The 27093-nt window shown below is 49.1% G+C and overlaps 1 protein-coding gene across 1 annotated transcript in view; it reads left to right on the plus strand.

Moving 5' to 3' along the window:
• THBS4 (thrombospondin 4) overlaps nt 1-25928 on the plus strand; it is a 51573-nt gene extending 25645 nt beyond the window's left edge. Inside the window, 21 exon segments of the mRNA XM_036279080.1 lie at nt 128-375; nt 2979-3087; nt 3476-3558; nt 3904-3955; nt 4161-4316; nt 4319-4353; nt 6320-6457; nt 8684-8752; nt 10429-10581; nt 13626-13730; nt 14293-14400; nt 14808-14967; nt 16289-16407; nt 17272-17324; nt 19877-20070; nt 20910-21088; nt 21671-21719; nt 21818-22014; nt 22867-23039; nt 25173-25312; nt 25752-25928. Of these exon segments, the coding sequence (XP_036134973.1) occupies nt 128-375; nt 2979-3087; nt 3476-3558; nt 3904-3955; nt 4161-4316; nt 4319-4353; nt 6320-6457; nt 8684-8752; nt 10429-10581; nt 13626-13730; nt 14293-14400; nt 14808-14967; nt 16289-16407; nt 17272-17324; nt 19877-20070; nt 20910-21088; nt 21671-21719; nt 21818-22014; nt 22867-23039; nt 25173-25312; nt 25752-25813 (2582 nt within the window). The 3' untranslated portion in view covers nt 25814-25928.
• Nucleotides 25929-27093: the final 1165 nt, after the last annotated feature.

Below are 27093 nucleotides of genomic sequence, written 5' to 3' on the forward strand. Positions count from 1 at the left end.
ACGCCTCACAAGCAACGTTATGAATATTTCTGGTTCCAGTGTCGCAGCCTGGTGACCTGGAGGCCCTTCAGCACAGAACCGCCCCACCCCTTTTTCTCGTTATCTATTGCTCTGTGCTTGGTTCCAGCCATCCTACGTTACCTGAAGAATGATGGGAAGATCCATTTGGTGGTTTTCAACAACCTGCAGCTGGCTGATGGCAAGCGACACAGGGTCCTACTGAGACTGAGCAATTTACAGCGAGGGGCTGGCTCTGTCAAGCTCTATGTGGACTGCACCCAAGTGGATTCCATTCACAATCTCCCCAGAGCCTTTTCTGGCCTCACCCAGAGTCCTGAGTCCATTGAACTGAGGACTTTCCAGAGGAGGGCACAGGTAGGTGCCCACAAACTGTTCTGCAAAGTGGAAAGATGAGCTACTGAGGCTCAGGGAACACAGAGGTGTGCCGAGGTCATGAGGTCTGATGAGGATGCAGCATAGTAGAATCACCTGCCAAACTTGAAAACCACAGATAGAGGGCCCATCCTCAAGATAAACTGAATCAGAATCTGCAGGGGTGGTGCCTAGATATCATTTTTAAAAACACTGATTCTACTGTGAAATCAAAATCAAGAATGTCTGCCCTGGCCAGTGTGGCTGAGTTGGTTGGTGCATTGTTCCATATACCGAGAGGTTGCTGGTTTGAGTCCTGGTCAGGGCATGTACCTAGGTTTCAAAGATGTTTCTCTCTCTCATCAATGTTTTTCTCTCTCCCTCTCTCCTTCCCCCTCTCTCTATCCCTTCTTCTCCTTCTAAAATCAGTGTATGATGCCCTTGGGTGAAGATTTTTTTAAAATGGAGAACTGCTTTTGATGATAAATGGAGGCTTTTAAAATGTAATTGGAAAGTAGAAAATAAAAGACCATCTTAGGATGATAGGATGATTTATTTTTAATTCTCTAGTTATTATTGTTTTTGATGAAAAATAAACAAGAATGATTGGAAAGGGCCAAGCAATAGGAACATATTTTACAAGATCTTATCAGAACATCCCTAACAAAAAGGACCTTATTGCCAACTCAGTTCCATGTGCCCTTAAAAATCCCATCTCCTCTGCTTCTGTGGTGTGCCAGGCTGATGGTGTTCTCATTTCATCACTGCACCTACTATAGAAATTGCCACATGTATTTCTTTTAGAACTGTGTGCTAGGAAATGCTTCATTTCCTATAAAGAACTACTTTTCTTTGTCCTTTCCATTAATTATAATTCCAACTGGTCATAGTTCCTGAATTTTATCTGATGTGAAAGTCAGTGCCAAGATCAGTAACTGTGTTCATCTGTTACATCCCATAATATTGTTGTCTTCTAGCTCTCAATTCTCATTTTCCATTTCTATTTTATTACAAGTGCTTTCGTTACAAGCTACGCTGAGCCCTTTGAACAAAGAGGCAGGGCGTAAGCAATAATTTCCATTACAGCTAGGAATACTGAGACATTTTAGGCAATGTTTTTTTAATATGATGAATCTAGAATTTTATGCTTGAAAACGAGACACATTTTTAAGCACAAATTCCAAGAAAACTAAAATCCAAGGTTTTTTTTTTATTTTGTTTCTGCAGAGATAGATGTAGACATATGTATATATATATTTAGTGTAGATTTATATGAGAAAAAAACGAATGCTAAACTTGATTTCTGAATCCCCTAAATAACCAAAGTCAGGATGAAAGAAATTGTGCCACTGACCATTTCAGAAATTAGTGTCTACCACCAAGTAAGTCCATTTCTAAAAGCCTGGAGTCGGCCATGACAAGGTCATCAGAAACTACACTTACTGGAAATCTCCCAGAAGTCCTAGCTCCTTAGACCGTCAGCAGGGCCCATGGCGCTCTGTCTTCAGTCACATGCTCATTCAGTCAGTCTATTAGTCAACAAATGGGCACATTCTAGGCATTAGAGATAGCATGGTGGATAAAATAATCATTGTCCTGCCTCCATAGACTTTATGGCCCAGTGTCCAACACACTGTTACATTAGCACATGTTGAATACATCTTAGCTAATTAAAAAGTAGAATTCCCTACCCTGGCTGGTTTGGCTCAGTGGTTAGAGCATTGACCTGCGGACCAAACAGTCTCGGGTTTGATTCCCAGCTGAGGACAGGGTTGCAGGTTTGATCCCTGGCCCTGGGGTCATTTGGGAGGCATGCAATCAATGTGTCTCTCTCACATCAATGTGTGTGTCTCTCTGCCCCCCTCACTCTATCTAAGCATCAATGGAAAAATATCCTTGGGTGAGGATTAACAACAAAAGAAGTAGAATTCCTCTAAAAATCCTTAGCATGCTCATTTCTAAAACAAAAATAATGACTGTACATTGGCAGATAATATAACCTTTTTCTGTCATCTGTAGATATAATAATGGATATGAGTAAAGCTTACAAAATAAAGGGCTGAAGAGAATTTCTTTGTGAGTAATGAATGATTGACATCAAGCAGTAAAGTGGGCATGTGATGCCATCTGCCTGATAACGACAGAATCTACTGTTGACTCATAAGCCAACAAAATCAGAACTTTCTAAAACCCAGAACCAGGACATCCTAAAAACAATACTCTTTAAAATCAGAATGAATGAGTAAAATATTTATTACAGTCTAAACTCCATAAACAAATTTCAGATAATTCTTAAGAAGCTCCTGCTATAAAATAACTGTTTACTTTGAAGGAAAAAAACCTTCTCCTCAGAGCCACCTTACGCACTCCGAGGCCAAGCTGAGCGCCGGCGTTCCCTCGGCCACTGGCTGAAGTTCCCTGTCGCTTCAGTGCAAAGGGTAGGGCTGGCAGGCTTTAGGAAAAATGCAAACCCACAAAATTACCTCAGACGTCAGGGTCCAAGTATACAGGGCTACTCTGTTAGGAAAGTTGTGTGAATATGCAAACGTTGGCTTTTGCATGGCACCAGCATTGCGTGGTATGAATCTGATTTTTTTTTTTCCCAGGACTTCTTGGAAGAGCTGAAGCTGGTGGTGAGAGGCTCGCTGTTCCAGGTGGCCAGCCTGCAAGACTGCTTCCTGCAGCAGAGCGAGCCGCTGGCCGCCACAAGCACAGGTGTGGGCTCGTGGGCCGTTTGCATAGCTTCATCCACACAGACAGACCGCAGGCCTCTCGTCGGGCTGGGTCCCCTCACCAAAACAGGGACTGTCCACAGAGCGGTCCTACAGGAGGTATCTCCCGAAATCAGGCTCTTGTGTCAAAATCTAGGGCAAGGAATATTTTCATCGCATGTTTTTATTTTTATAACTCACATGAATTTTAAACTAGCCAGTGGCATCACGATCATTTTTTTTTTTTTTTTTTTTTGATGAATTACACCAAGTTAAATTCCTATACCCTAGGTTTTTGTCATGATAAATCTCTGGGAAATCATTTGCTTTTCAGTCACTGGAGAAAAAGCTGTCACTGGCTGAATGCTCCTTACCTTTTGTTGTTGCTATAGGAGACTTCAATCGGCAGTTCTTGGGGCAAATGTCACAGCTGAACCAGCTGCTGGGAGAGGTGAAGGATCTGCTGAGACAGCAGGTAACAACCGAGACACACCATCAGAAACACCCCAGTGTTATCCGAGCGGCTCTTTGTGTGAGCTGGGGCAGCAGCAGGCCTTCGGCATGGCGGGGAGGCACACCTGCGGCCAGCCCCACGCAGCCGGCCACCCCGGGACTCGAGACAGAGGCTCTGGAATGGGGGGCACGCATGTGAAAAACACATCACGGCTCCAAGCAGGGCGGCAGCCATCAAATGTTACCCTAGAACTTCTTTAAGAAGTGTTTAATAGCTTGCTCCACATGGCTTCTTTCATTCCTGGATTATGTATCAGGTACTCCCTTTCAATCTTTTTTTTTTTTTTTCCTCTTTCCATTTCTAAAGGTCAAGGAAACCTCATTTTTGCGAAACACCATAGCGGAATGCCAGGCTTGCGGTAAGTGCTTTTCTAGTAACTGGCTCGTTCTGAGTTGGGCGAGCAGACGCAGGCTGAAGAAGGGCCCGGGGTGAGGCGACACTGGCTGCAGTTTCTGGGCGTTTGCACAGAGGTGGAGGGAAGAGAGCTTCACTGAAAAACCAAATTTTATTTTGTGTCAGTTCTATTCTCCTGGTGGTGAATAAGCCTGTTGTTTTTCTTCTAGGTCCTCTTGGCTTGCAGTCTCCCACCCCAAACACACTGGTGCCCCCTGCACCCCCAGCACCCCCAGTGCGCCAGTGTGACTCCAACCCGTGTTTCCGCGGAGTCCGATGTACCAACACCAGAGATGGCTTTCAGTGTGGGCCCTGCCCCGAGGGCTACACGGAAACGGGATCACCTGTTCTGACATTGATGAGGTAAAAGTGCAGCTGGACGGGGGAGGGGCTCCCTAAATATCTTGCCCACTATGCAGCTGGTATAAAAAGAAGCCATGCGGATGACTAAGGGAGGACTTGGGTTGTCCTCCAGACTACTTAAAAACTACTTCCTGCCCTGGCCGGTTTGGCTCAGCGGTTAGAGCGTCCGCCTGCGGTCCGGAGAGACCCGGGTTCGGTTCCTGCTAAGGGCATATACCTCGGTTGCAGTTTGTCCCCGGCCCTGGTTGGTCGTGCGGGTGGCAGCCACTCGATGTGTCCCTTTCACATCGATGTTTCCCTCTCTCTCTCTTCCTCTCTCTCCCTCCCACTCTGTCTGTACAAAAAATGGAAAAATGTCCTCGGATGAGGATTAAAAAAAAACAAAAAACAAAAAAAACTACTTCCTGATGAGTCCTGAGAGGTCATGAGACACCGTGAGCGGTGGGGGGAAGGAGGCACAACACACCGCTGTGGCTGTGTTTCCAACTCTTCTCGTCCACATTGCTACAATACTGAGGTTTCGGCTTTATGCACGAACATTGATTGTTTCTCTTAAGCAGTTTGTGTTATTATTTTTCGATATGCCACACTTTTGCAAACGTGGGAGGGGGAAGATGTGTGTAAGGGTATGTTCCAGAGATTGCAACTGATTTATTTAAGCCTAAAAGAAAAGAGCAGAGGAGAATCTCAAACCAATAAGACCTGTCGAGGAGGCCCCATCACTTGTGAGTAATGAAAAGTGCCCAGGGATGGAGACAGAAACACACACAGCAAATACAGTCTGGTTGGATGGCTGCCAACGCCTCTGATGTAGACAGTTTCAAGACCATGACTAGCCAGTCACAGTCCAGTCCAAAGTTGAGTTCATAGTAGGTAGCAAGGCTACCATCAGAATGTGCCTCCCTCACTCTGCCCCACCGGGCCAGAGGAAGGTCAGAAGGAGAAACGGGGGTACGTGCAAGGACACACATACACCCGCCCCCACCCACTTCTTGTAGGTTTGTGGTAGCACTCTGCTGATTACCTCCCTAGGTAGCCTCTAGTAATTCCTCAATTGCAGAAACATCTGTACACATTTCACAGAACTGCATCTGGTTTTTGTGAGCTGGAATTCTCCCCCTTTTGAAAGAGTCAAAAGTGGTCATGTTTTTTACATTAGTTGAAGTGGTAAAAAAAATAAATAAATAACAACAACAACAACAATCACCTAGTCTCCAAGGGCCTTGGAACTGCCATGGACTTGCTGGGGCACAGAACAGGCACAGACTCTGACGGATCACATCTGACTGAAGAAACAACCGCCCCAGCCTTGTCTTTCCGAGGTCTTTTCTTTTTTTTTTTATCCTCACCCGAGGACATTTTTCCATTTTTGTTCAGATAGAGTGGGAGGGGGGGGGGAGAGAGAGAGAGAAACATCGATGTGAAAGGGACACATCGAGTGGTCGCCACCCACACGACCCAATCAGGGCCGGGGACAAACTGCAACCGAGGTACGTGCCCTTAGCAGGAACCGAACCCGGGTCTCTCCAGACCGCAGGCCGACGCTCTACCCGCTGAGCCAAACCGGCCAGGGCTCGAGGTCTTTTCTTTTGAGTAGTTGGTTCAGTAGTGCCTTTGGGCCCATCTAACAGCGAACCGCCAAGTGGTCCAAGAGCACTGTCCTTTCATAGGTTTCTAAATTCCAAGTTAGAATTTCAGGGAATTTATACTGGGAGGTGAAGTGATTAACATTAAGACGCTTTCCACTTGGCTGTGCAATTATCCTGTAACACAGCAAAGCAACTGCAGGTTGTGTGGGTCAGGGACTCCTAGGGGGACCATGACATCGGAAGCCTTTATTTCCTTTTACCATTCTGACCACCAGAAAATGGATAGCTAAATAAACAAGCGTGTGCAAGTGGATAAATGAAGTTTTGAGGGTGTTTTCTCTGTGGGACTAATGCCTTTGAATTATTTTTCTCTCCAGTGCAAATACCATCCCTGCTACCCGGGTGTGCGCTGCGTGAACTTAGCTCCCGGCTTCAGATGTGATGCGTGCCCCGTGGGCTTCACAGGGTCCCTGGTGCAGGGTGTCGGGATCAGTTTTGCCAAGACAAATAAACAGGTGGGCTGAAGTGTATTGTTACCTTAATTACCAACAGAGAAACTCTGGTTGGTTTCCACCTCTTTCTGTATAACCCTTTACCTCCTTGAGCAGCCAGTGCCATGGGGAATGTCATGGCGTTGATGAGCAAATTAGAACGTTTTCCAGCTCTTTTCTGAGTATACATGTTTGTGAAGTTCAGGAGGGAGGAAGCTCTTAAGTTGGGATGACAGAGCATCACTAGGAAAACAGTGAACAGGATAGCGCTGAATGTGTGGCATGATCTCAGGCTTATTTCGTTGGTAGCCACTGAACACTTTGTCCTATAGAATCACTTGAAAATTGGGGAAACAAAGCTTCAAAAAATTAGGTCACTTTTGTAGTCATTGTTGCTGATCAGAAGCTTTTTTAGAGATGAGACGATCTCAAGAGTAGAAATAATCCCTGGAGGAAACCCCCGCTTCTTCTTATATGAGCCGTAAATTGCCCTAAGCACTTGAGCGCTTTGAGACAGTCCCCATTTATTTCCAGATGCTCTCTATCCTAGTCATTATTTAACCAGCTGGCTGTGAAATTCTTTTTGATGTTTTCAGCCCTTAAAAATGGTTGGTCTATAAATATATGTTACTACCTTAGGGAAATTATTAGCTTTAAAGAAGGGCAGTGCTCATTATCTCCTAGCTGCCTATCAAAGGATGCTAGGTGCATCATTTTTTAGACTAGAAGAAAAGGAGGCAATCTAGGCAGATAGGAATGACAACAAGCCATTAGAGGAATGACCCAAAGTTTTTCTTCTCTCCTGTAAAGACAAAACCTCCAGGACTAAACCGAGGAAAGGAGACAGAATGAAATAGAAGGGGCTTTGTGTAAGCGGTTGAGGAGTACTTCCCGATAACTTCCAGCAATACGGTAGATTGAACTGAAGTAGAACTTGATAAAATTTAACAACAAATTTTAATGTATCACCAGTATCAAAGGAAGTAAAAAGAAATGTGCAGGTTCTAGAAATAAAGAGGGAACACAGAGCCAGAGCTGTGGGGGAAGCTCATGCTACAGCAGCTCGTGGGACGTGGGAGCTGAGCACAGTCCCCAAAGTGGGGAGCTGGGGTCTTAGCACCTTTGGGGGTACAGCAGATATAGTCTTGGGCCCTTGGAAAGATCTAACATTCCTGCATGAAGCCAGGGGCCTCAAAGAGCTACCTTACCCATTACAAGGAGATGAGAAAACTTCGCTAACCCCCAAAATCAACAAGGAAGCTTGATGTCAGTTTTAAGACAAGGTTAACACATGAAAATTGCCCACAACAAATCAAAGCCCCAAGCTGTGAGCTCCAAATCTATCTACACATATGAAGCAAATAGAAAGCCAAAAATTAACATGAAAACCAGCTCTGGAGAGTAAAATCCCCAGGGCCCTGGCTAATGCCAAAGCCACACCACTTTGTGAAGAGATTCCAAGCTCATAGGCAAAGGTAGGGCCACTCAGGATATGCTCATAAACAAGAATGACTCTTTCTGTGAAGATGCTACCATGAGGAAATGTGATAAATATATGTTCAAAAGGGTAAAGAGAAAAAGGAAGGAATAGATACCATAATTAAAGAATAGAACAATGAGGTGTGGGGGGAGGACAGGCATGTTTGAGAAATAGCCAAGTAAAATTTATTCAGTGAAAAATATAATCATTGGCATTAAAAACTTAATAAATGAACAAGACAGCTAACAGGGACTTTAAGTTCGGAAGGTGGAACGAGGGACATCACCCAGAATGCAGCACAGAGGAACAGAAATATGGAAAATAAGAACGAGATTTTAAGAGTCAATAGAAGAGATAAATTAGAAAGTCCAATTTTGTTTAATTGCAGTTCCAAAGAAACAGTAGAAGGAATAGGAGGAGAGGAAAGCTGAGACATTTGCAGAATTGCAGAAAAATAGGAATTCTCGGGGGGAATTACGTTAAGTCCAAGCAGGAGGAAGAAGAAACTTCCTGATTAAAAAAGGTGTGGAACAGATGAATCATACAAGTTGTGTTTTCCGAACCACTTTGAATACCAAGTAGGCAACTATCACTTGAAATCAGGTCAAGTACAGACTGATACAAACACAGGGAGATGGCTAAAATGACTCCCCGATTTCCATCCTGCCTGAAATTCCCTGTCTTCACATCACACTACAGTGTCGAAACACAGCAAAAGTGATTTGCATTTCTACTCAATCGAGCCCTCTCTTTAAATCCTTCTGCCCCAGGTCTGCAGCGATATTGATGAGTGTCGCAATGGAGCGTGTGTTCTCAACTCGATCTGCACCAACACTTTGGTGAGTGTTTCTCACGGCTGATGTGATTAAAGAGGACCCGTTACTAAATCAAGTGTGTGTTTATAAATCATAACCCCAAAACACACTCAGAACATATGAGCATACTGTATTTGAATGGCAAATGAGAGTAAAAGTTTGTGCGAAAAGAGAGTTTTTAATATAGAAGAGTGATCTTATAAGTAATTTTTATAAGAATACTTTTATAACTGCCAAACTTGTTTTTTCACTCTTCTATCAAAGTTGCAAGTGTTGGGCTTTGAGATAAATATTAATGACTAAAATATTTTCATTTTTGTATTTGAAAACTAGGAAGAGCTTTTCAGTTTATATTAAGAGTTCAGTATTCCAGAATGTGAATTTTACTGGTGATGACACAATCCCCAAACGGTATTCATTATTTCCATAAAATTTTTGAAAGTCATTTGTGTTCAATGAAAATACTTAGCACTTATGGGTCTCAAATGTTAACCTTTGGATATGGGTTTTATTTCTGAAAGTTCTTGTCTACTGTTTCTAAAACGCCCGTGTAGCAGTAGTTGGTCAACGGCAGAGCGGCGGCTCTGTGTATGACTGCTTCTGACTTGCTGTGTGTCCCTGGCAGAGTTCTTCAGTCTCTCGGTTCCCGGTTGCCTTGTATGTAAAAGCATTTTTAAAATACCAATCACTTATTTTAATCCCACAACAACGCTGTCCATAGGCAATGCTGTCATCCCATTTGACAGCTGAGGACACAGCGAGGTTAGGTGATCAGAGACTCCCGGTGTGGCCACAGAGTCTGTGTCCTTAGAGCCACATGCTCTGCCCCCTAGGAATATGCGGATTTATAGCTCTTAGCTTTTTGCCAGGATACCCGTCGTCTGCACGAACAGATTTGAGAGACATTGACAGAGATAATGATGAAAGCCACCCAGAGGGAAGAAAAGTAGACAAGGGGGCTGTCTAGAGTGTAGCACTCCAGAGAACCTCAGAGAATGAAGTCCTCGTAGAACAAAGAGCGGAAGCAAAGCCAAGGAGAGAACTGGCTGAACGGAGTGGTCCGGTGAGGCTGAAGGGTCAAGAAAGAGCGCTGACCACTGAACTGTATGCTCTGTGGGGCCTCTCTCATCATATGTAAATTAGCTCTAAAGAGCTGTTTGTAGAGAAAGCGGCGGGCGTGGAGGGGCCGTTGCAGCGCCCGCAGCTCCCTCGCGGGTTTCTCCCACAGCACCCTCCCTCACCAAGAACTGTCAGCACGAGGCCGCCGGCCCTTCTCCTGGCCTGTTCCTTTGTCATCAGTTGTAAAGAAAGAAAGAAAAAAATTCTAACCTGTGTCTTAATCAAACCATGTCCCATGTCCCTTGTCCCAGAGTAAATTTCCAACTTGACCTCCCAGGACTTGACAGGGACTTGCAGCGCTTTCCCCCGCCCCCTCTGTGGACCTGGCAGTCAGAGGGACGGTCCGTCTGCCCCCTGCCTTCCGTTCCGTCCCCTCAAGCCCACACGACCCGCCGCGGCTTCCAGTCTGGGGTCTTCCCCAACCTCCACACCATCTTCTAGGACATGCATGTGAGCAGAGAGATGGCCTGGGTCTCACTCAGTCGGGCGTCACTGAGCACACGGAACAGTGAACACGATCACCGTACCTCTGCTCACAGTTCTGGGCTCCCAGCTTATCATCTTATCTTTGCTCCTTACAGGGATCTTATCGCTGTGGGCCTTGTAAACCCGGCTACACTGGAGATCAGACCAGGGGATGCAAAACCGAACACAACTGCAGAAACCCAGAGCTGAACCCCTGCAGTGTGAACGCGCAGTGCGTCGAGGAGAGGCAGGGGGATGTGACCTGCGTGGTAGGTTGTTGCCACTTGCTTTACCACTTCACCCTCCCCCATTTAAACACCACCCCAGCCGGCGGTGTGGCTCAGTGGATTGAGCATCATCATAGGTCCCAGTTCAATTCTGGTGAGGGTACATGCCCGGGTTGTGGGCTTGATCCCCAGCGGGGGGCGTGCAGGAGGCAGCTGACCGATGTTTCTCTCTCTCTCTCCCTTCAAAAATCAATAAAAACGTATTTAAACACCACCCCAGTTTCTACTTGCTTCAGGGTAAAAATACTCAAACATGAAAACATTTCGATCAAAATAAACACAGGATGGAATAGTAAGCGGTCAGCTGGGTTTGTGGAGAGCAATCGGAAGTCCGTCTAACCTCAGCTGCCTCCTCTCTCCCTGTTGGCCGTGGGCTGACACTGCCCTTGGGCAGCTCAGTGGTGGAGCCCCAGCTCCCAAGCACGCTCTGGGGAAGGCCCGAGGAGTGAGCAGCAGTGGTGTCCTCACCCTTCAGACATCCAGCTTCGAAATCTGGCCCAGGAGGTGGGTCGCAGTGGAGAGGTGGTAGCCTGTGGTAAACCCTCAGAGAGAAGCCTCCTGTCTCCCACAGGGGAGGGGGAAGGTGTGGCAGAGCCGTTCTGTGTCTACCTCCACCCAGGTTCAGGAGTAGCCCAGCGTATGGCAACTCTTCTCCTGTGCAGTTCCCAGCCCTGGAACCGATCTGGGGAGGAGGCGGCTAGGAGGAGAGCAGGGCAGTCTCAGCCTGACAGCCGCATGCCAGGCCGGTGTGGACTGGACTCCTGGTGAGGAGGAAGGCTTGTTCCTGTCATCCATTCCCAAACTCCAGGCTCCAGAGTCCTTGGGACTCTAGGCACCGATGATGAATCAGCCACTCTCAGAGGCTCACCTCCTCCTTCCTTTCCCGTGAGCCAGGCCCTGGCAGGTGAGCCGGAGCATGTCTGAGTGGCAGGCTGGACTCTGGGAGACTTCTCCCCCCTTTCTCCATGCCTCAAACTTAGACTTTTCAAGCTCCCAACATTTTCTACTACGAGCATATCACTTTTCAAGTAGGAAAAATGAGAAGAGTCAAAACTAAGTTAAAGAAAGAAATATAATGACATCAGCTCTCTCTGACAACACAAGGTCCTGATGAAGGAACAGGTTGGGTCCAGAGGCGGGAGAAAAACAGTTTCCCTAATTCCTGTTGATTGGACATGTTTATCACCATTGAGAGGGAAGTGTGTATCTATATTTAAATCCTCATTTTCTGTGAACAAATTAACAACTTCCCTGGGATGGTGGGTGATGGGGCTCTTAATATGTTTTTGAATTTGTAATAAGGCGCAACGACAGATGGTAAAAGATTAATACACTTGGTGTGACTACTAAAATAATTTAATCTGCCAGAAAATGGCTCATTAAAAATGTATTTGTTCCTAGAGGAAGTTTTTTCTTCATTAAAATGAGTCAAGGACCATACCCCATAGCTGAGCTTTTCGGGCCTCCTGAAGGCCCTGCTGAATCAGTGGAGCAGAAACGGGGCAGTCATGGGAGGGGTGTTTTTGGAAGCCTGCCTTCGAAAGCTCTGGTCACAGAAGGAGAGCGCAGATGACTGAGAACAGGCAGGCTGCCGTTTAGGAAGCCACTGGTCTTAAATCACCTTATTTTGAATAGCGAGGCCAGGAAATGCAGCATTGACTCATGTCAAGTATTTTTTCCCTTGGCCCTGGCTCTGTTCCTCTCTCCCCGACTGTTACTCCTCCCCCTGCCCTCCTAGCTCCCGGTCCTCTTCCAGGCCTGTCTCCTGTGCTCTTCTGCCTGCCCTCCCACGGGTGCCCATCCTGCTCCTGATGCCATCTCCTCCCCCAGACGCCACTTATGATTTCCTTTCTCTCTGGTTTGCCAGACACCCTTTAATGAGGTCAGCTAGGATACGGACTATCAGAGGAATAACCGAAAGTGCCCACTAACCAAATACACATGGCAGAAGGCACTGGGCTGGCACAGGCTTGAGTGCAAGTCCCAGCTCTGAGACCCCGAGAAAGGGACCTGACATTCTGAGCTTAGCCGGTGCTTGTGTAAAATGGGGTAACAGTGACCTTGCAGCAGTGTCGTAACAATTGGAGACAATGGCTATAGTCTGGTGCAGAACAGCTGGTGTTTTAATGCCTATTCTGCTGACAGTGAGGCTTGCTCTCGGCGGCTGGTGCTGGCCAGGATGCTTGGGGAGACTTCTCTAGGGAGGTGGCAAGCGCACAGACCCAGCCCTGTGCCTGTGGGAACCTTCTCTGGTGAAAGGGTATAGAGGCTGAGCACCTTAGAAGGTTCCTCCGTTGGTGGAAACTGATGGAGGAGACTGTTAGATTCTGAGAGAGAACTGTGGCTCAAGAATGACAGGGAAAGTGCCACCTTTTCCCCGAGAAAAGAAATTGCACAAGCATATGGAGAACTTTCAACAACTCAGAATTACAAACACAAACAGCCTTTGAACCAGGAATTTCACACTAAGAAACCAGTACATGTGCAGAGTGACACGCATGCTGGAGTAATTTACTGCAGCATTATTTGCCATCTAAAAAGGTGTTAAAAGCCTGACACCCACCAGTGAGGACTGGTTGAATTGACTGAGGCACATGAACACAACTTTATGCATGATATCTGTGGCCATTTTTAAAAAAGACATAAATCTACATGGAGTGGTAAGGAAAGAGCTCCAAGATACAATGTTCATTTTTTTCTTAAGTCGAGATGCAGAACGGCGTATCTGTGTATGCTACCAGTTGTGTGGAAGGACAAAGAATGATGGGCACCTGCCTGTCTGTGCCCAGCTTGTCCAGTGTGTGCTGGCGACCTGGTCTCCTCGCTTGCCTGAGCTGAGGGAACAGGAGTGAAGTTTACACTGTATCCCCTGTGTACCTATGGAATCATTTTAAAATCCTTCACAACCAGATGGTCCTGCCCTGGGCCCTCCTGCTGGGGACGTGCACACGAATGGAGGCTCTTGTCGGCCACCAGCCTCCGCCAGGGTCCGCTTCCCAGGCCTCTGACGGGCTTTCCCTTCACAGTGCGGAGTCGGGTGGGCTGGCGATGGCTATTTCTGCGGAAAGGATGTGGACATTGACAGTTACCCGGACGAAGAACTGCCGTGCTCTGCCAGGAACTGCAAGAAGGTAAGGGGGGCGAGTAGGAAACACACACACACACTCACACTTTGGCTTTCCAAAGCCACCTCTGATGTGGGGGCGAGGTCCTGTGGGCTCTGCTGAAATGTGCGTTTTTAGACGGCTGCCTCTCCGCTGTAGCGAAGCAGCCATCAGTAATGAAGCCCGGCAGCCACCTTGTCTTGAGGTTTGACTGAAGACAGATGTAAACAGGGTGTGGGAAAGGGGAGAAGTTGCTGAAAGGGTACAGACTTTCAGTTATAAGATGGGTGGGTGGGAGGATCTAAGGTATGACATCGTGACTACAGTTGATAACACTATTGTAGAATTGAAATTTGCTGAGAGTAGAACTTAAATGTTCTCAGCAAAAAAAAGTGGAGGAAATATGTGAGGAGATGGATCTGTTAGTAAACTTGAGGGGAGGGGATCCTTGCACAGTATGTAAGTGTATCAAATCATCACATGGTACACGTTAAATATCTTACAAATGTATTTGTCACTTATACGTCAATAAAGCTAAAAAATAAAAAAGACAGATGTAGGGGTCTCTCTGAGCGTGTTTCCCCTTTAGGACAACTGCAAATACGTGCCAAATTCTGGCCAAGAAGACGCAGACGGAGATGGCATTGGCGACGCTTGTGATGAGGATGCTGATGGAGACGGGATCCTGAACGAACAGGTACCTACCTTACTGGGAGGGCCTGCGGATTGCCACATGTCAGCAATGTCAACCATTGGAGTCGAGTGGGGGGTGGGGTGTAATGTGTTTCTACAAGGACTCTCCTTCAAGGCCCTATGATGTGGTATGTTTCTCAGAAACTGTCGGATTCAGCCTGTACTTTGATGACTGTGAAGTCAACTATTTATATTAACCATCCCAAATGTTAGTTTCCATGCCTGCGTTCCCATAGCTCTGCAACTTTGTATTCTAAGATTATGAAATGTTTCAAATATAAAACGGACAAACTTGGGCTTCCTGAGTTCTGCCAACTCATGACCAGGGGGCCGTGGAGGTTGCCGGCATCCAGCGCAGGACCACACACACAGTAACCGTCGGAGTAAGTGTTTGGTCTTCTGACCCTTTAGGATAACTGTGTCCTGACTCACAACGTGGACCAGAGAAACAGTGACCAAGATATCTTTGGAGATGCCTGTGATAACTGCAGGGATGTCCTAAATAATGACCAGAGAGACACTGATGGGGATGGAAAAGGAGACGCCTGCGATGATGACATGGACGGAGATGGTGGGTTTGTCTCGTTTTTGGACTCATTTGTCCTTTTGCCATTGTCTTTGAGGAGCAGGAAGAGAACCCCTGCCTAGGAGGGACTTCCGCTTCAGCTGGTCCTATACAGCCTGCATGTGGGGGAACCACGGTCCACTCATGTCTGTGGAGGGAGACTCCACGCCCACTCCCCTATGGAATAACCCTGGGTGCTTCTGGAACTACACATCGTTGCCAGAAACCTTGTAGGAAATACTTCGAGCAGTATCTTGTCAGGGCTGTGCCCTTGTAGGGCATGTGGCTTCCAGATTATACCTCTCCCCACTCCCTGCTTCGCACACCAGGGTCCTGGAAGTGGAGAGTGGGATGAGCCGGCCTTGCGCAGGGTCACGAGCTACCGCCCTGGCTCAGGCTCCTCCGGCCGAGAATCGGGCACTTCCCAGGACACACGACACCCCGCCTGCTCTGGGGGAGCAGGGCGGCTGCAGTGCCCAGCGCCAGGGCCGCTGAAGGGGTCTTGGATTGTCATCTGTGTGAATGGAACCCCCTGGAGCATAGGCCTGAGGGCATCCCCACAGGACTTGAGGAAGGACAGTTGTCCCTCCATAGCGTCCATAACATACATAAGACTGTCATCAAAGTACAGGCTGAATCCGATAGTTTCTGAGAAACATACACCACAGGGCCTTGAAGGAAAATCCTTTTAGAAATACATCGCACGCACACACACACACTATTCTACTCCAAAGTATCCATACCTCCCTAAAACATGACTTCACTTTCTACAAGCACAACCGAAACCCAGGTCCAGTGATGTGCTATAAACCAACTCGAGGAAATAAACCAAAAGAGCCCAAGTAGTCGCCAATTTCCATAATGTAAATGCACTCCCACCATCAGAGTGCAAGCTACCAGTACAGGAGGGCGTGGCTGAACGGGAAGCTGGGGAGACGGGCCTGATGGGCCTGTCTCCAGCCTACCACCGCGGGCCCTGGGGTCCCAGGCCCAGCCCACACACCCACACGATCCTCCCTCTCCAGGGTTTGCCCACCCAGCCTTCCTGGCCTCGCCTGGCTGCAGAGAGAGCCCTTGATATGGTAGACAAATGATCACTCATTAGATAAATGCCTCAGATCACTGTTCACTTCTAAGTCTCCCAGAATCCACCCTTGGACCTTCCCTCCAGAGAACCGCCGGAGCAGGTAGTGGCTCCGTGAGGACGGTGCAGGCAGAGCACAGTCACCACCTGCCCGTGTGCAGGCCCGGTCTCTGCAGCGCCCCGAAGGTTCCCCAGACCTGTCTGTGATGTTTGCTGGCTCAGGGAGGCATTCCTTTCTCGTAGGAATTAAAAACATTCTGGACAACTGCCAAAAAGTTCCCAATCGTGACCAACGGGACAAGGATGGTGATGGCGTGGGGGATGCTTGTGACAGCTGCCCTGATGTCAGCAACCCTAACCAGGTTAGCAGGATGTGGGGGAATTCAAACAGTAGGCTGAACTCCTCCGTGCAAACACGCCTAAGACCAGCGTCTCGGACAAACAGCGGAGCCCGCCGGCTCAGTTCTTGGCATTGCCAGGCACCTGACAGAGCAGAGGTGGGGGTGCACCCTTAGGCCTGGAGGGGGAAGGGAGAACAGACAGGCACTCTGAGGCCCTCTGGACCAATCTCACAGCCTGTGGGGTGCTGTGAGGTTAGGAATGTGGGCTTCGTGATGCCCAAACAAGCTTTTTCTGCGACATGAAAATATAATGTGGAAATTAACCGTGGGAAACCCCGTGTCCCTTTAGTCTCCAAACCCCTGCAATAACTGCATGGCCGTGTCAGACCAACTCAGTCAGTGACCTGTTTCCCTCTCACTCCTCCTTCCTGTCTGGGTAATGGGGATGGTGTGTCATGTATCCTCACAGCCTGAGGGAGGGGAGTCATGGTTGCCCTCTGACTCACTTGCACTCTGTCCCGATTCCAAAATGCAGAAGTGAAGTCAAGCCAGTTTGCCTGTCCCCGTCCCCGTGCCCGTGGCTGGCTCCCTTCCGACCCGTGCCAGGTTCCACGTGTCCACATGCCACTGTGCTGCCCGGCGCCCTTTTCCCATCAGCTCATCTGGTGTGTAGGCAGCCCATCCGTATGGCTTGAGATCGTGGAAGGCTTTCTGAAAATGCAGCACTGTGCCTGCACCAAGACGGTGGTGTCCTTTTGCAGTTTTGCACCGTCCTGAGTCCAGAGAAATGATCCTGAGACCCAGTGATGAGCCAGGTCTACCTTCTCAGGAACATCCTGTGCACACAGGCCCAGGAATTAATAACGTGTTCTGTTTTCTTTGCAGTCCGACGTGGACAACGATCTGGTCGGGGACTCCTGTGACACCAACCAGGACAGGTATGGTGCGCCTCCCAGCTGCACGGGGCCAGATGAAACAGCTGGAGCTTCATCCTTCAGAGCTGTCTGTGGCTAACCATGCTTGGGGACCTCTCTGGGTAGATTGAGCTGCCTCTGGTCAGGTCACCACACCTCCCTGAAAGTTCTCTGTTGGGGGGGTGATGGTATCAGGAGGGGCCACTAGGCACTCCAGCAAGTGAGAGTCTCTTACAGGAGAGGCAGTATAGTATCATAACTCAGCGATGGGCTCCGGAGTGACAGCTGGATGTAAATCCCAGCTCCTTCCCTTACAAACCGGTGAACCTGAGGCAAGTTACCCACTCTCTGCACCTCAGTGTTCTCATCTGTAAAATGGGGACGACAATGGAATGTAGCTGACATGACTCTTGTGATGATTAACTTGTGAAAAATGCATATGGCAGTTTCTGTTACCCAGATAGCACTCCATAGACGTTAGCTCTTCTACTACCATTCTTTCAGCTCTGGAGAGCTTCCCCTCCATCCCACACTAGAGAGCTGTCAGTTTGCTGCGGGGTCACTGTTCTTTCATCGTGCTTGCAATTCTCTCACTCCACTTCCCTTATGTGGGTGGAACTGTTCTCTCCACATGCATTTGTCAGCCCTCCTAGCCCCACATGGTTAGAGTCGTAGGTCAAGGGCTGGATGAGACGCTGCAGGAACATCACCAAAAACAAAGACATGTGCAGCTCGGCCCTGGAGGCTCCCGCACAACCAGGCTCTCCACCCTTCCATCTCTGTGGGGAATCATGACAGAGGTGGTGGACAGGGATGAGAGAGGGAGAGGATTCCAAAGGCACAGCAGGAAAACACGAGCCCCTGCAGAAAGCAATTCTGGAGCCAAGCGTTGCTCGAGGTCAGTTTCTGCTCGGTGTCCTTGCTGCAAAGTCCACGCTAGCTACCTGACCTTGAACCCGCTTCTCAGTCCCTGAGTCTCAAGATCTTCATCTGCAAAGGAGAGAGAAGTAAGTGCAGCTCGAAGGTCATGGTGAAATGAGAGATAATGTAGGTAAAGCTCCCAACACAGTGCTGGGCCTCAGGTGACCTGCAGAAAATGGTGGCTTCTGTTATCACAGCACGAGGAGAGGCAAGTCAGCGACAGCCTGACATAGGATGTCTCCGTTTTGGGTTGGAAGATGGGACCGGTACCCTGGTAACCTCCCTCAGTGATGTCCATCAAGAATGTTTCCTGGGGCAGGTCATCCTGCACTCTGCGTGCCATCTAAGTAATTTCTGAAATATCCTCTCCCACCAGCCTCTACATATTTGCATGAAACTAATGACTCATTCTGCTACACTTTAATTCCCACAATCTTGAACCTTGGGGAGGAGGATAGGAACTGCTTGTTTTTGCATAAAAATGTCCGGGGCTCTATGGAATGGCTGCTGGTGGAGGCAGCTCGAGCTCGGGTTGGAAAGCAGCCCTGCCCCGCGCTCAGGAGCCCACGTTCGGTGTGGCGTCTTCTGCCTGTCCAGGTTGGCCTCAAGTCTTTAGGACCCAACTGGGAAGCACGGCCTGAAGGGCACAGACTGGCCCTTGGCTTCCCTCCCCTGTCCCATCCCAGACGGTGCAGGGACAGCTCCCTGCCCCGAGATAAGCCCTGGGTGAAGCGGGGTGAAAGGGGCATCTACTCCGATGCAGAACAGCCGTGGACGTCCGCCGACCCCGAAAGCTCTGGGGCGGGCGTTTGGCCTGGAAGGAGGAAAGGCAGGTGGGCAGAGACAGAGCGTCCTGAGAAGTCTTCAGACCAGACTGAGCCCAGCCTGCATGCTCATCGCTCAGGAAGGGGCTGCCCGCTTCTCTTTACCCTCATCTGACCCTCTTGGGTCTACCGGCCAGGGATTATGAAGAGTCGTAGAAAACACTGTAGGCCTTCCTAAGACCAGGTACTTAGAAATGCTTTTTCGTATATTAAAACTGAACATGCAAAATTCTAATCACTTAATCATTTACTCTTCATAACAATGTTATGAAAGAGAATCTATTATTATTCCCATTTTATCTACCACCCTTTTTTTATTTTTTATTTTTTTTTTGGTATGTGCCCCTAGCGGGAACCGAACCCAGGACTCTCTGGTCTGCGGGCCGATGCTCCAACCACTGAACCAAACTGGCCAGGGCTTATTATTCCCATTTTACAGATGAGGACACTGAGCCATAGAGGGGTCCAGTATCCCGCCTGGGCCACATGCTGTAAGGGGCTGAGCAGCCTGGCTCACTGCCCTTCACGCTGACCCTGGGCCTGTTCTCTCCGTCGGGGCTCAGCTAGTAGCCTCCAGGGACTGATGGGCACCTCGGGGCACAGTCCCAAACCTGACCCTTATCTTCTTGCCTGGGAAGTGATCTCTTCCCTCATTGGGTTGAGGAAGCGGGAAAACAGTCCCTGAGGCCCACAGGGCAGGCTTGTCTAAGGACACGTGTTTGATCCGAGAGCAGGCCTGGTTAGAACCCCGAACCCAAACTCTCCCTCCTGAGCGCTGGACTCTCTCTGCCGTCTGCTGCCCTGTGACGCCAGCTCCCCCCCCCCCCACAGTGACGGAGACGGGCACCAGGACAGCACAGACAACTGCCCCACCGTCATTAACAGTGCCCAGTTGGACACTGATAAGGATGGAATTGGTGACGAGTGTGACGATGATGATGACAATGACGGCATTCCAGACCTGGTGCCCCCTGGACCAGACAACTGCCGGCTGGTCCCCAACCCAGCCCAGGAAGACAGCAACAGTAAGTGGGCTCAGCCCAGGACCGCATGGGCTCCCGGGCCCCCTCCGGCCAGGCACCCTCCGGCCAGGCACAGAGTGGCACACCTCTGCCAGGGCACCAGCTTTTTTTCCGAGTAGCCACAGCCTGGCAGGCAGCTCACCGGCTGTCAGAGGATAGCTCCTGAGCAGCCCCAGGAGGAGCGCACGGCAGGGAGCCCCAGAAAGGGAGCAGGAGAGAGGGCACAGCAGCAAGTGGCCTAGGTGGGGCTGCAGACTCCGCTGTCGTGGGGCCCAAGCCAATAAGGAAAGGTGCGCACCGAGCCAGAAACGAGACCGCAGCCGAGGACTGTGGTGAGCTGGTGAGGGCCCGCCCGTCCACCGCTGGGCACATTCAGACATTTTCCTACCATCAGCTGAATAAAACACGATGGGCCAGATTCAGCCTCAGAAGCACCAGAAATTATGGTCTTAGAGATAAATTTGGGGGACAGTGATTTCCATGCTTTTATATAACGTAGGCAGTTCTGTAGACATTTGCTTATGTGAGGTCAGGCTTAGGGTCTCCAGGATGGAGAACCCCACTGGTCTCCGAGGACCGCCTGGGTTTCCTGTAAGGTCAATTTTGAACAGTTCCCCTCCACTTGGTCCCCAGGAAGTTCTTTTGGTCACATACAGTGGGGTTCACCAACCCAGCACAAGGACTCCAGGGTGGGCCTGGGACAGGCTCAGATGCGGCTGAAATCCATAGTCCTGGGGAGGACCCTGGGCCCGACTGTTCCTTGTCCAGCCCCGCTTCCCTTCCAGGAGAGGTGCTGGGTGTCGGCATTACAAGCGCCCCTCCTCCTCTTCCACCCCACGCAGGTGACGGCGTGGGAGACGCTTGTGAGACAGACTTTGACCAGGACAAGGTCATCGATCGCATAGATGTCTGCCCGGAGAATGCTGAGATCACCCTGACCGACTTCAGGGCCTACCAGACTGTGGTCCTGGACCCTGAAGGGGATGCCCAGATTGATCCCAACTGGGTGGTCCTGAACCAGGTGTGTCACATGATTAGCAACGTCCCGGCTTTGCCTCAACACAGACACAGGCCCTCCGAGAGAGGTAGGTGACATTCAGAGAGAGCTGGCGGTGAGCCAGGCCCCGTGACAAAGCACTGTCATTAGGCCCAGTATATAGATGAGCTCGAGTCTTGGAAAGCTTTGATTGCTCAAGGTAGCACTGCAGGGAACTGGCTGAGAAGGCTGGACTCGCGACCCAGGCCGTCTGACCCTACAGCATGCTCCTAATAGCTCCAACAGACTGCCTCCCACGTGTAACTAAAGAAGGAGGGCACAGAGAGGCTTAGTAGATTTTCCAACATCACCCAGCAAGACATTCACTAGAAGTGTACATTCTCCAAGGAAGGCTTTATTGAGTCACCTTACGTGACAGTTCTAGAAAAATTATTTCTATTCAGCTTTGAGCACATAACCAGGTAGAGCAATCCCTCAGATAATGCCATCTTTGCATGGAGGCCGGACGCCGCTGACCACTCACCTGTGATGCCCATGGTCCTGGGCTTCCTTGAGCTCACTCTGTCCCTTCAAAGACCGCTCTTCACTCCTTCACTCTCTCTGCAGGGCATGGAGATCGTGCAGACCATGAACAGCGACCCTGGGCTGGCAGTAGGTACGTCCAGGGCCTTTGTACCACTTGTGTAGAATTCACTCTTCCCTGCTACTCACGTGGCTGTGTCTGCTTTTCTAATTCTATTCCGTTCTCTACAGGATACACAGCTTTTAATGGAGTCGACTTCGAAGGGACCTTCCATGTGAATACCCAGACGGATGATGACTATGCCGGCTTCATCTTTGGTTACCAGGACAGCTCCAGCTTCTACGTGGTCATGTGGAAGCAGACGGAGCAGACGTACTGGCAGGCCACCCCGTTCCGAGCTGTGGCTGAACCTGGCATTCAGCTTAAGGTAGGGGTGGCTTGCAGTCACGCGTCTCCCTTTCTTCTGGGCCCTCACCCTCCTTTCTAGTCTGCATTCTCCCGTGTGGCGTTGCGTTCATCTGAACAGTGGTTGCATCCGGCTAGTGTTTGAGTCAGGGAACACGAGAGCCCACCCAGGGCCTTGTCTTTATTCCTGTGCACGAGCTACATTCTAACTGCTGAGTGACTCTAGCAGTGAGGCCGTCCACCCGAAGACCCAAGATGTAGAGAAGGTTTGGGGGTACATCTCAGGCACACTAGGTTGGAAACTGTTTCCTTGATGGGGAAGGCTGAAAGGCTGCCTCTACTCCCACTGGAGAAAAGGCAGATTTCAGAATCCTCATTGGGCAAATGTGGGAGCAATGAATGGATTTATAGCAGAAAAAATACGGGATGGGTTAGTGGAATATTGGCCAGGGCTGGTTATTAATGGGCTAGGATCACCTCAGTAGAAATGGCATCTTTCCCTGGCTGGTTTGGCTCAGCAGTTAGAGCGTCAGCCCGCGGACCAGAGAGTCCCTGGTTCAGTTCCTGCTAAGGGCACGTACCTCGGTTACAGTTTGTCCCCAGCTCGGGGTAGTGTGGGTGGCAGCCACTTGGTGTGTCTCTCTCACATCGATGTTTCTCTCCTCTCTTCCTCCCTCCAGCTCTAAGATAAATGCTTTTTTGCCCTCAGGTGAGGATTAAGAGAAAAAGAAATGGCATCTTAAGTGTTTATGCTTTCGTCCAAATCCAGGCAGCCAGATTGCAACAATGAACGCACCGCCCATCATGACCCCACAGATCCGGGAAGGGTGGTCCGTGCATTCTGTTCTATAACCTTGCTCATGTCATTGTCTAGGCTGTGAAGTCTAAGACAGGTCCAGGGGAGCATCTCCGAAATTCCCTGTGGCACACTGGGGACACCAGCGACCAGGTCAGGCTGCTGTGGAAGGACTCCAGGAACGTGGGCTGGAAGGACAAGGTGTCCTACCGCTGGTTCCTGCAGCACAGGCCCCAGGTGGGCTACATCAGGTAGGCGGACAACCCTTCTCACCTCACTGGAGGCCTTCGCCCCTGCACAGGCCTGACCCAGGATGGTCCGCAGGCCGTGCCAGGTGTGCTGGTGCCGGTCCACAAAGAGAGAGGGCAGAAGACTCGGGCTGACCACCTGGACATCAGGGCCTTCTGGGGGAGACCTGGGCACAGGGGGACTGGTGCTGTCCCGCCGTGTTCTTCAGAGAAAGCTGAGAGTAGACAAGCTGGCCCATGTGCTGAGATCCCCCGGGCCTGGTATGATCACTTGCGGTGACTATTCCACACCGCAGCGAGCCCCTGAGTCTGCTTTTCCTCTGGACATAACTCCACGAGGGCTGTGCCTGTCTTACTGCATCTCGGCCTCCCAGCGCGGGCACACCGCCTGGCACGGACCGGTCTCCACGTAACTTAATGCAATCTGCCTTATTTCCCTGTAGGGCTATTTTAAAAACAAAAACTCAAAACTCTCTCAGGAGCTAGGATGGCTTAGGACTACATCTTTGAAATTTAGAGTGTACGTACTTTCCCTTCCTCCGGCTTGCGGGCCCGCACCCCCGCCAGCTTGTGTAGTGCGTTTGCGGAGGCGCACGGACTGCAGTGCCCTGGCCGGGCGGCAGCCCAGGGGGAAAGGGCAGCCGGAGGGCTAATGCATATTTTCTTCTGTGAGACTTTACACAGAGGGTACTGTTTGTCTCTCAGCAACATGACCTTGTTCTCAGCCCTAAGTCCGATGCCCCGTTTTTATAACATTTTTCTTAAATGCCCTCTTCTGTCCCAAAATGAAATCATAGAAAATGACTTACCTGCACCTATAGTTTTAGAAAATCAATTTGATCCCTAACAATAGAGACATAATACTTTATAACAAAATCATGTAAATGCTTGACTATAACCACACCGAGACTCCTGCAGACATCCCTAGAATCACTGTGAAGGTGACCTTCTAATAATACAGATTGTTGTATTGGTCACGATGGTGTTGACACCAGTAATGTGAACTCCTAAAATGGTGAACAGCCCGTTTTGTTTTTCAATTACAGTTGACATTCAATTATATTAGTTTCGGGTGTACAGCACAGTGCTTAGACGTTTATATAATTTATGAAGTGATCTCCTCCCTAAGTCCAGTCCCCACCTGGCACCACACAGTTATTCCAGTGTTATTGACTAGACTTCCTGTGCTCACTGTATACCCTGGGACTGTTCTGTAACTGCTAATGTGTACTTCTTAATCCCTTCATCTTTTTACCCAACCCCATCTGGCAGCCACCAGTTTATTCTCTATGAGTGAGTTTGTTTTTTAACAGCTTTTAATTTTCAAAGAGAATAAAGTACTCAACAGCTTCTCAACTTACCCTGGAAAATTCCGTTCATACAGAGCTGGAGAAAAGTAGGTCTACAGTTGTGAGTACACAAAACACAGTTTATTCTTGTATTATTTATTAATATTACAACTGTAAACCTACTGTTGCCCACCCCTGTATTAAAACAGTGCAAAAAAATACATGTCCACAAGTAAAAGGGAGTTAGGCTCTAGGCCCGGTGCTGAGTCAGCAGGCTCTCCACCTACCCGAGTGTCTGGAATGAAGGACAAGTTTGGACTGTTCTCTTCAGGACCTTGTATGCCACCCAGCATCCCTGGCTTCATTAATGCCACAGTGAGAGCCCAAAATGACCCCACGCATTTCTAAAACCCTGCAGCAGGGAGCGCTGTCGCTCCTGATGAAAGTCATTGCTCTGAGATTCCACTGGATGAAATCAGTCAGACCTAGGGAAGAGCAGGATTTAGGCATGCGGTGCAGCCAAGGTGACTCAGCACAAAGCTGCTGGGTCCTGGGTCCTACCGATTTCTCTGTAACTGATGAGCAAGTACCCATCGAGTTTCACTCTGTACCCAATGTCTCATTAGGCCTTTGGAGAGACAAAAATGGGAGACCATGGACACACGGTCCCTGACCTCCTGGAGCTTCCAATCTAGTAGGGGAGGGGGCACAATCCAGGTCTGTAAAAAACAGTAGGAAACAGAGCAGAGACACCAGTGCATCAGAAGTGGGAGCCCTGGATCACAGGATGGGCACTTCCTCACCTTGGTTTGAGTTTCATGGATCCCCCGGGCTGTGTTGTCTGCAGGGTGCGGTTTTATGAAGGCTCCGAGTTGGTGGCTGACTCAGGGGTCACCATAGACACCACCATGCGTGGAGGCCGGCTTGGTGTGTTCTGCTTCTCCCAAGAAAACATCATTTGGTCCAACCTCAAGTATCGCTGCAATGGTAACGTACATTCTTATCAGAATTCATCAAATAATGCCGTCTTGTTTGTATAGCACGCTTGCCTCTCAGGAGCCCAAAGCTCATGCCACATGGTCATTAAAACCTGCTAGCCCCTGTGTGACTGAAGTAGAAGGTGGCTCCCACGTTTCCTATCTGAAAAAACAGGAGATTGAGACCCATAGAATTTAATTCCTTGGCATAGAATTTGGGGTTCAGTGAGAAATTCAGACAGGCTTAATTTTCATACTCCTCAAATGTAATCAAATTTTACTCTGCCTGCGAGTTTCCTTCCGGCCTGTGAAGGAGCCTCCTGGCTTCAAGGCAGTGATTTGCAAAGCAGCCTGAAGTGGAGAATGGCTGCAGGCCGCGCCCTGGGCAGGGTGGACCAGGATTCGGGTGTAAGGAGCCTCACTAACCCTGTGCCTGTTCGTGTTCGCAGACACCATCCCCGAGGACTTCCAGGAGTTCCAAACCCAGCATTTCGATCGCCTGGATAAATAACCCAAGAAGCAATTCGTAACTGCTTTTCCAAACACTAAAGCCATATATTTTTTAACTTCCTACACCTTTATATTCACTGTGTGTTTCTTTTACTAGCCCAAATGTATCAAACTTTTTTTATATGAATGTGGCAATAAAGAAGAGAGAATTTCTAAAAATCGTGTTACACGGACATCACTCACCATCAAAGCCTGGGCCACAAGTGTGTTGTCCTGAGGTGTCCACATTGACCTTGCAGGGGCATCTTTTTCCTTCTGACCAGGTTAGTCAGTGAAACAGAGGGCCAAAGGCCTCATCTTAGGTCACACCAATTAGCTTCCCACAAAAACCTAACCGGCCCATGCTCACCTCAGCAGCCTCTTTATTTCAGGTAAGGACATGCAGAAACATGTGTTCAGAAGCACCTTCCCTATGAAGATTTTCTGACCAATCCTGGAGCATATTTGCCCAATTCTTTCTGATACCCTCCTCCACACCACACACTCCTCAAAGACTTCTATCCCCGCACCTTCAACAATTATGCTTATTTATGTGTGTATTTGGCTCCCCCTAGTGGAATGTCAGCTCATTGAGAATAAAGGATCAGATCTTCCGCAGTCAGTATCCCCAAATGCCTGATAGTACAGCCATCCTTCGGTGTCCACTGGGGATTGGTTCTAGGACTCCTATGCTCCAACTATGGTGATTTCAGTAGCATTGCCGTAGGCACAGGGCAGAAACTTGCTTAATTTGTGCACTAGCCTCCTTCCGTTCCATTTGTGTGGCAGAGATGCAGACCAAATTTTATAAATCCTTAAGAATTTGTTTCAAAGAATATTGCTCAGTAGTAATATATTCTCCTATTCTGGAATTCCTGGAAATATCTTAAACACTCTCACCACAGTTTTATAATGTCAATAGTCAGAAAATACAATGGCATAGGCTTGGCCAGTATGAGAGAAGGAGGATTTCGGGACCCCCCACACCACCACCACCACCACACACACACACACACACACACACACACACGTAAAGCCTAGAGATGTATGCTGCCTCAGTTCAGGACACCTGATCTCCCACGTCACAGTCCTCAGTGAGTGGCCAGAACGCCGCCTGCTCATCCATTGTCCATTCGGCTGGCACGATCTGGTCTCCCAGGGGTCCTGTGGTTCCACATCTAAGAAATCTTCCCCAATTCCCAAAAACCTGGGAAGGAGAAGTCAATTTATTCGGTACCATCTCTCAATCTTCCTCCTTTTCTTCACTTTTTATATCTCACTGAAAGATTATTTCCTGAGCCC

The sequence above is a fragment of the Molossus molossus genome, unplaced genomic scaffold (genome assembly GCF_014108415.1).
Source record: "Molossus molossus isolate mMolMol1 unplaced genomic scaffold, mMolMol1.p scaffold_m16_p_3, whole genome shotgun sequence".
Lineage (NCBI taxonomy): Eukaryota > Metazoa > Chordata > Mammalia > Chiroptera > Molossidae > Molossus > Molossus molossus.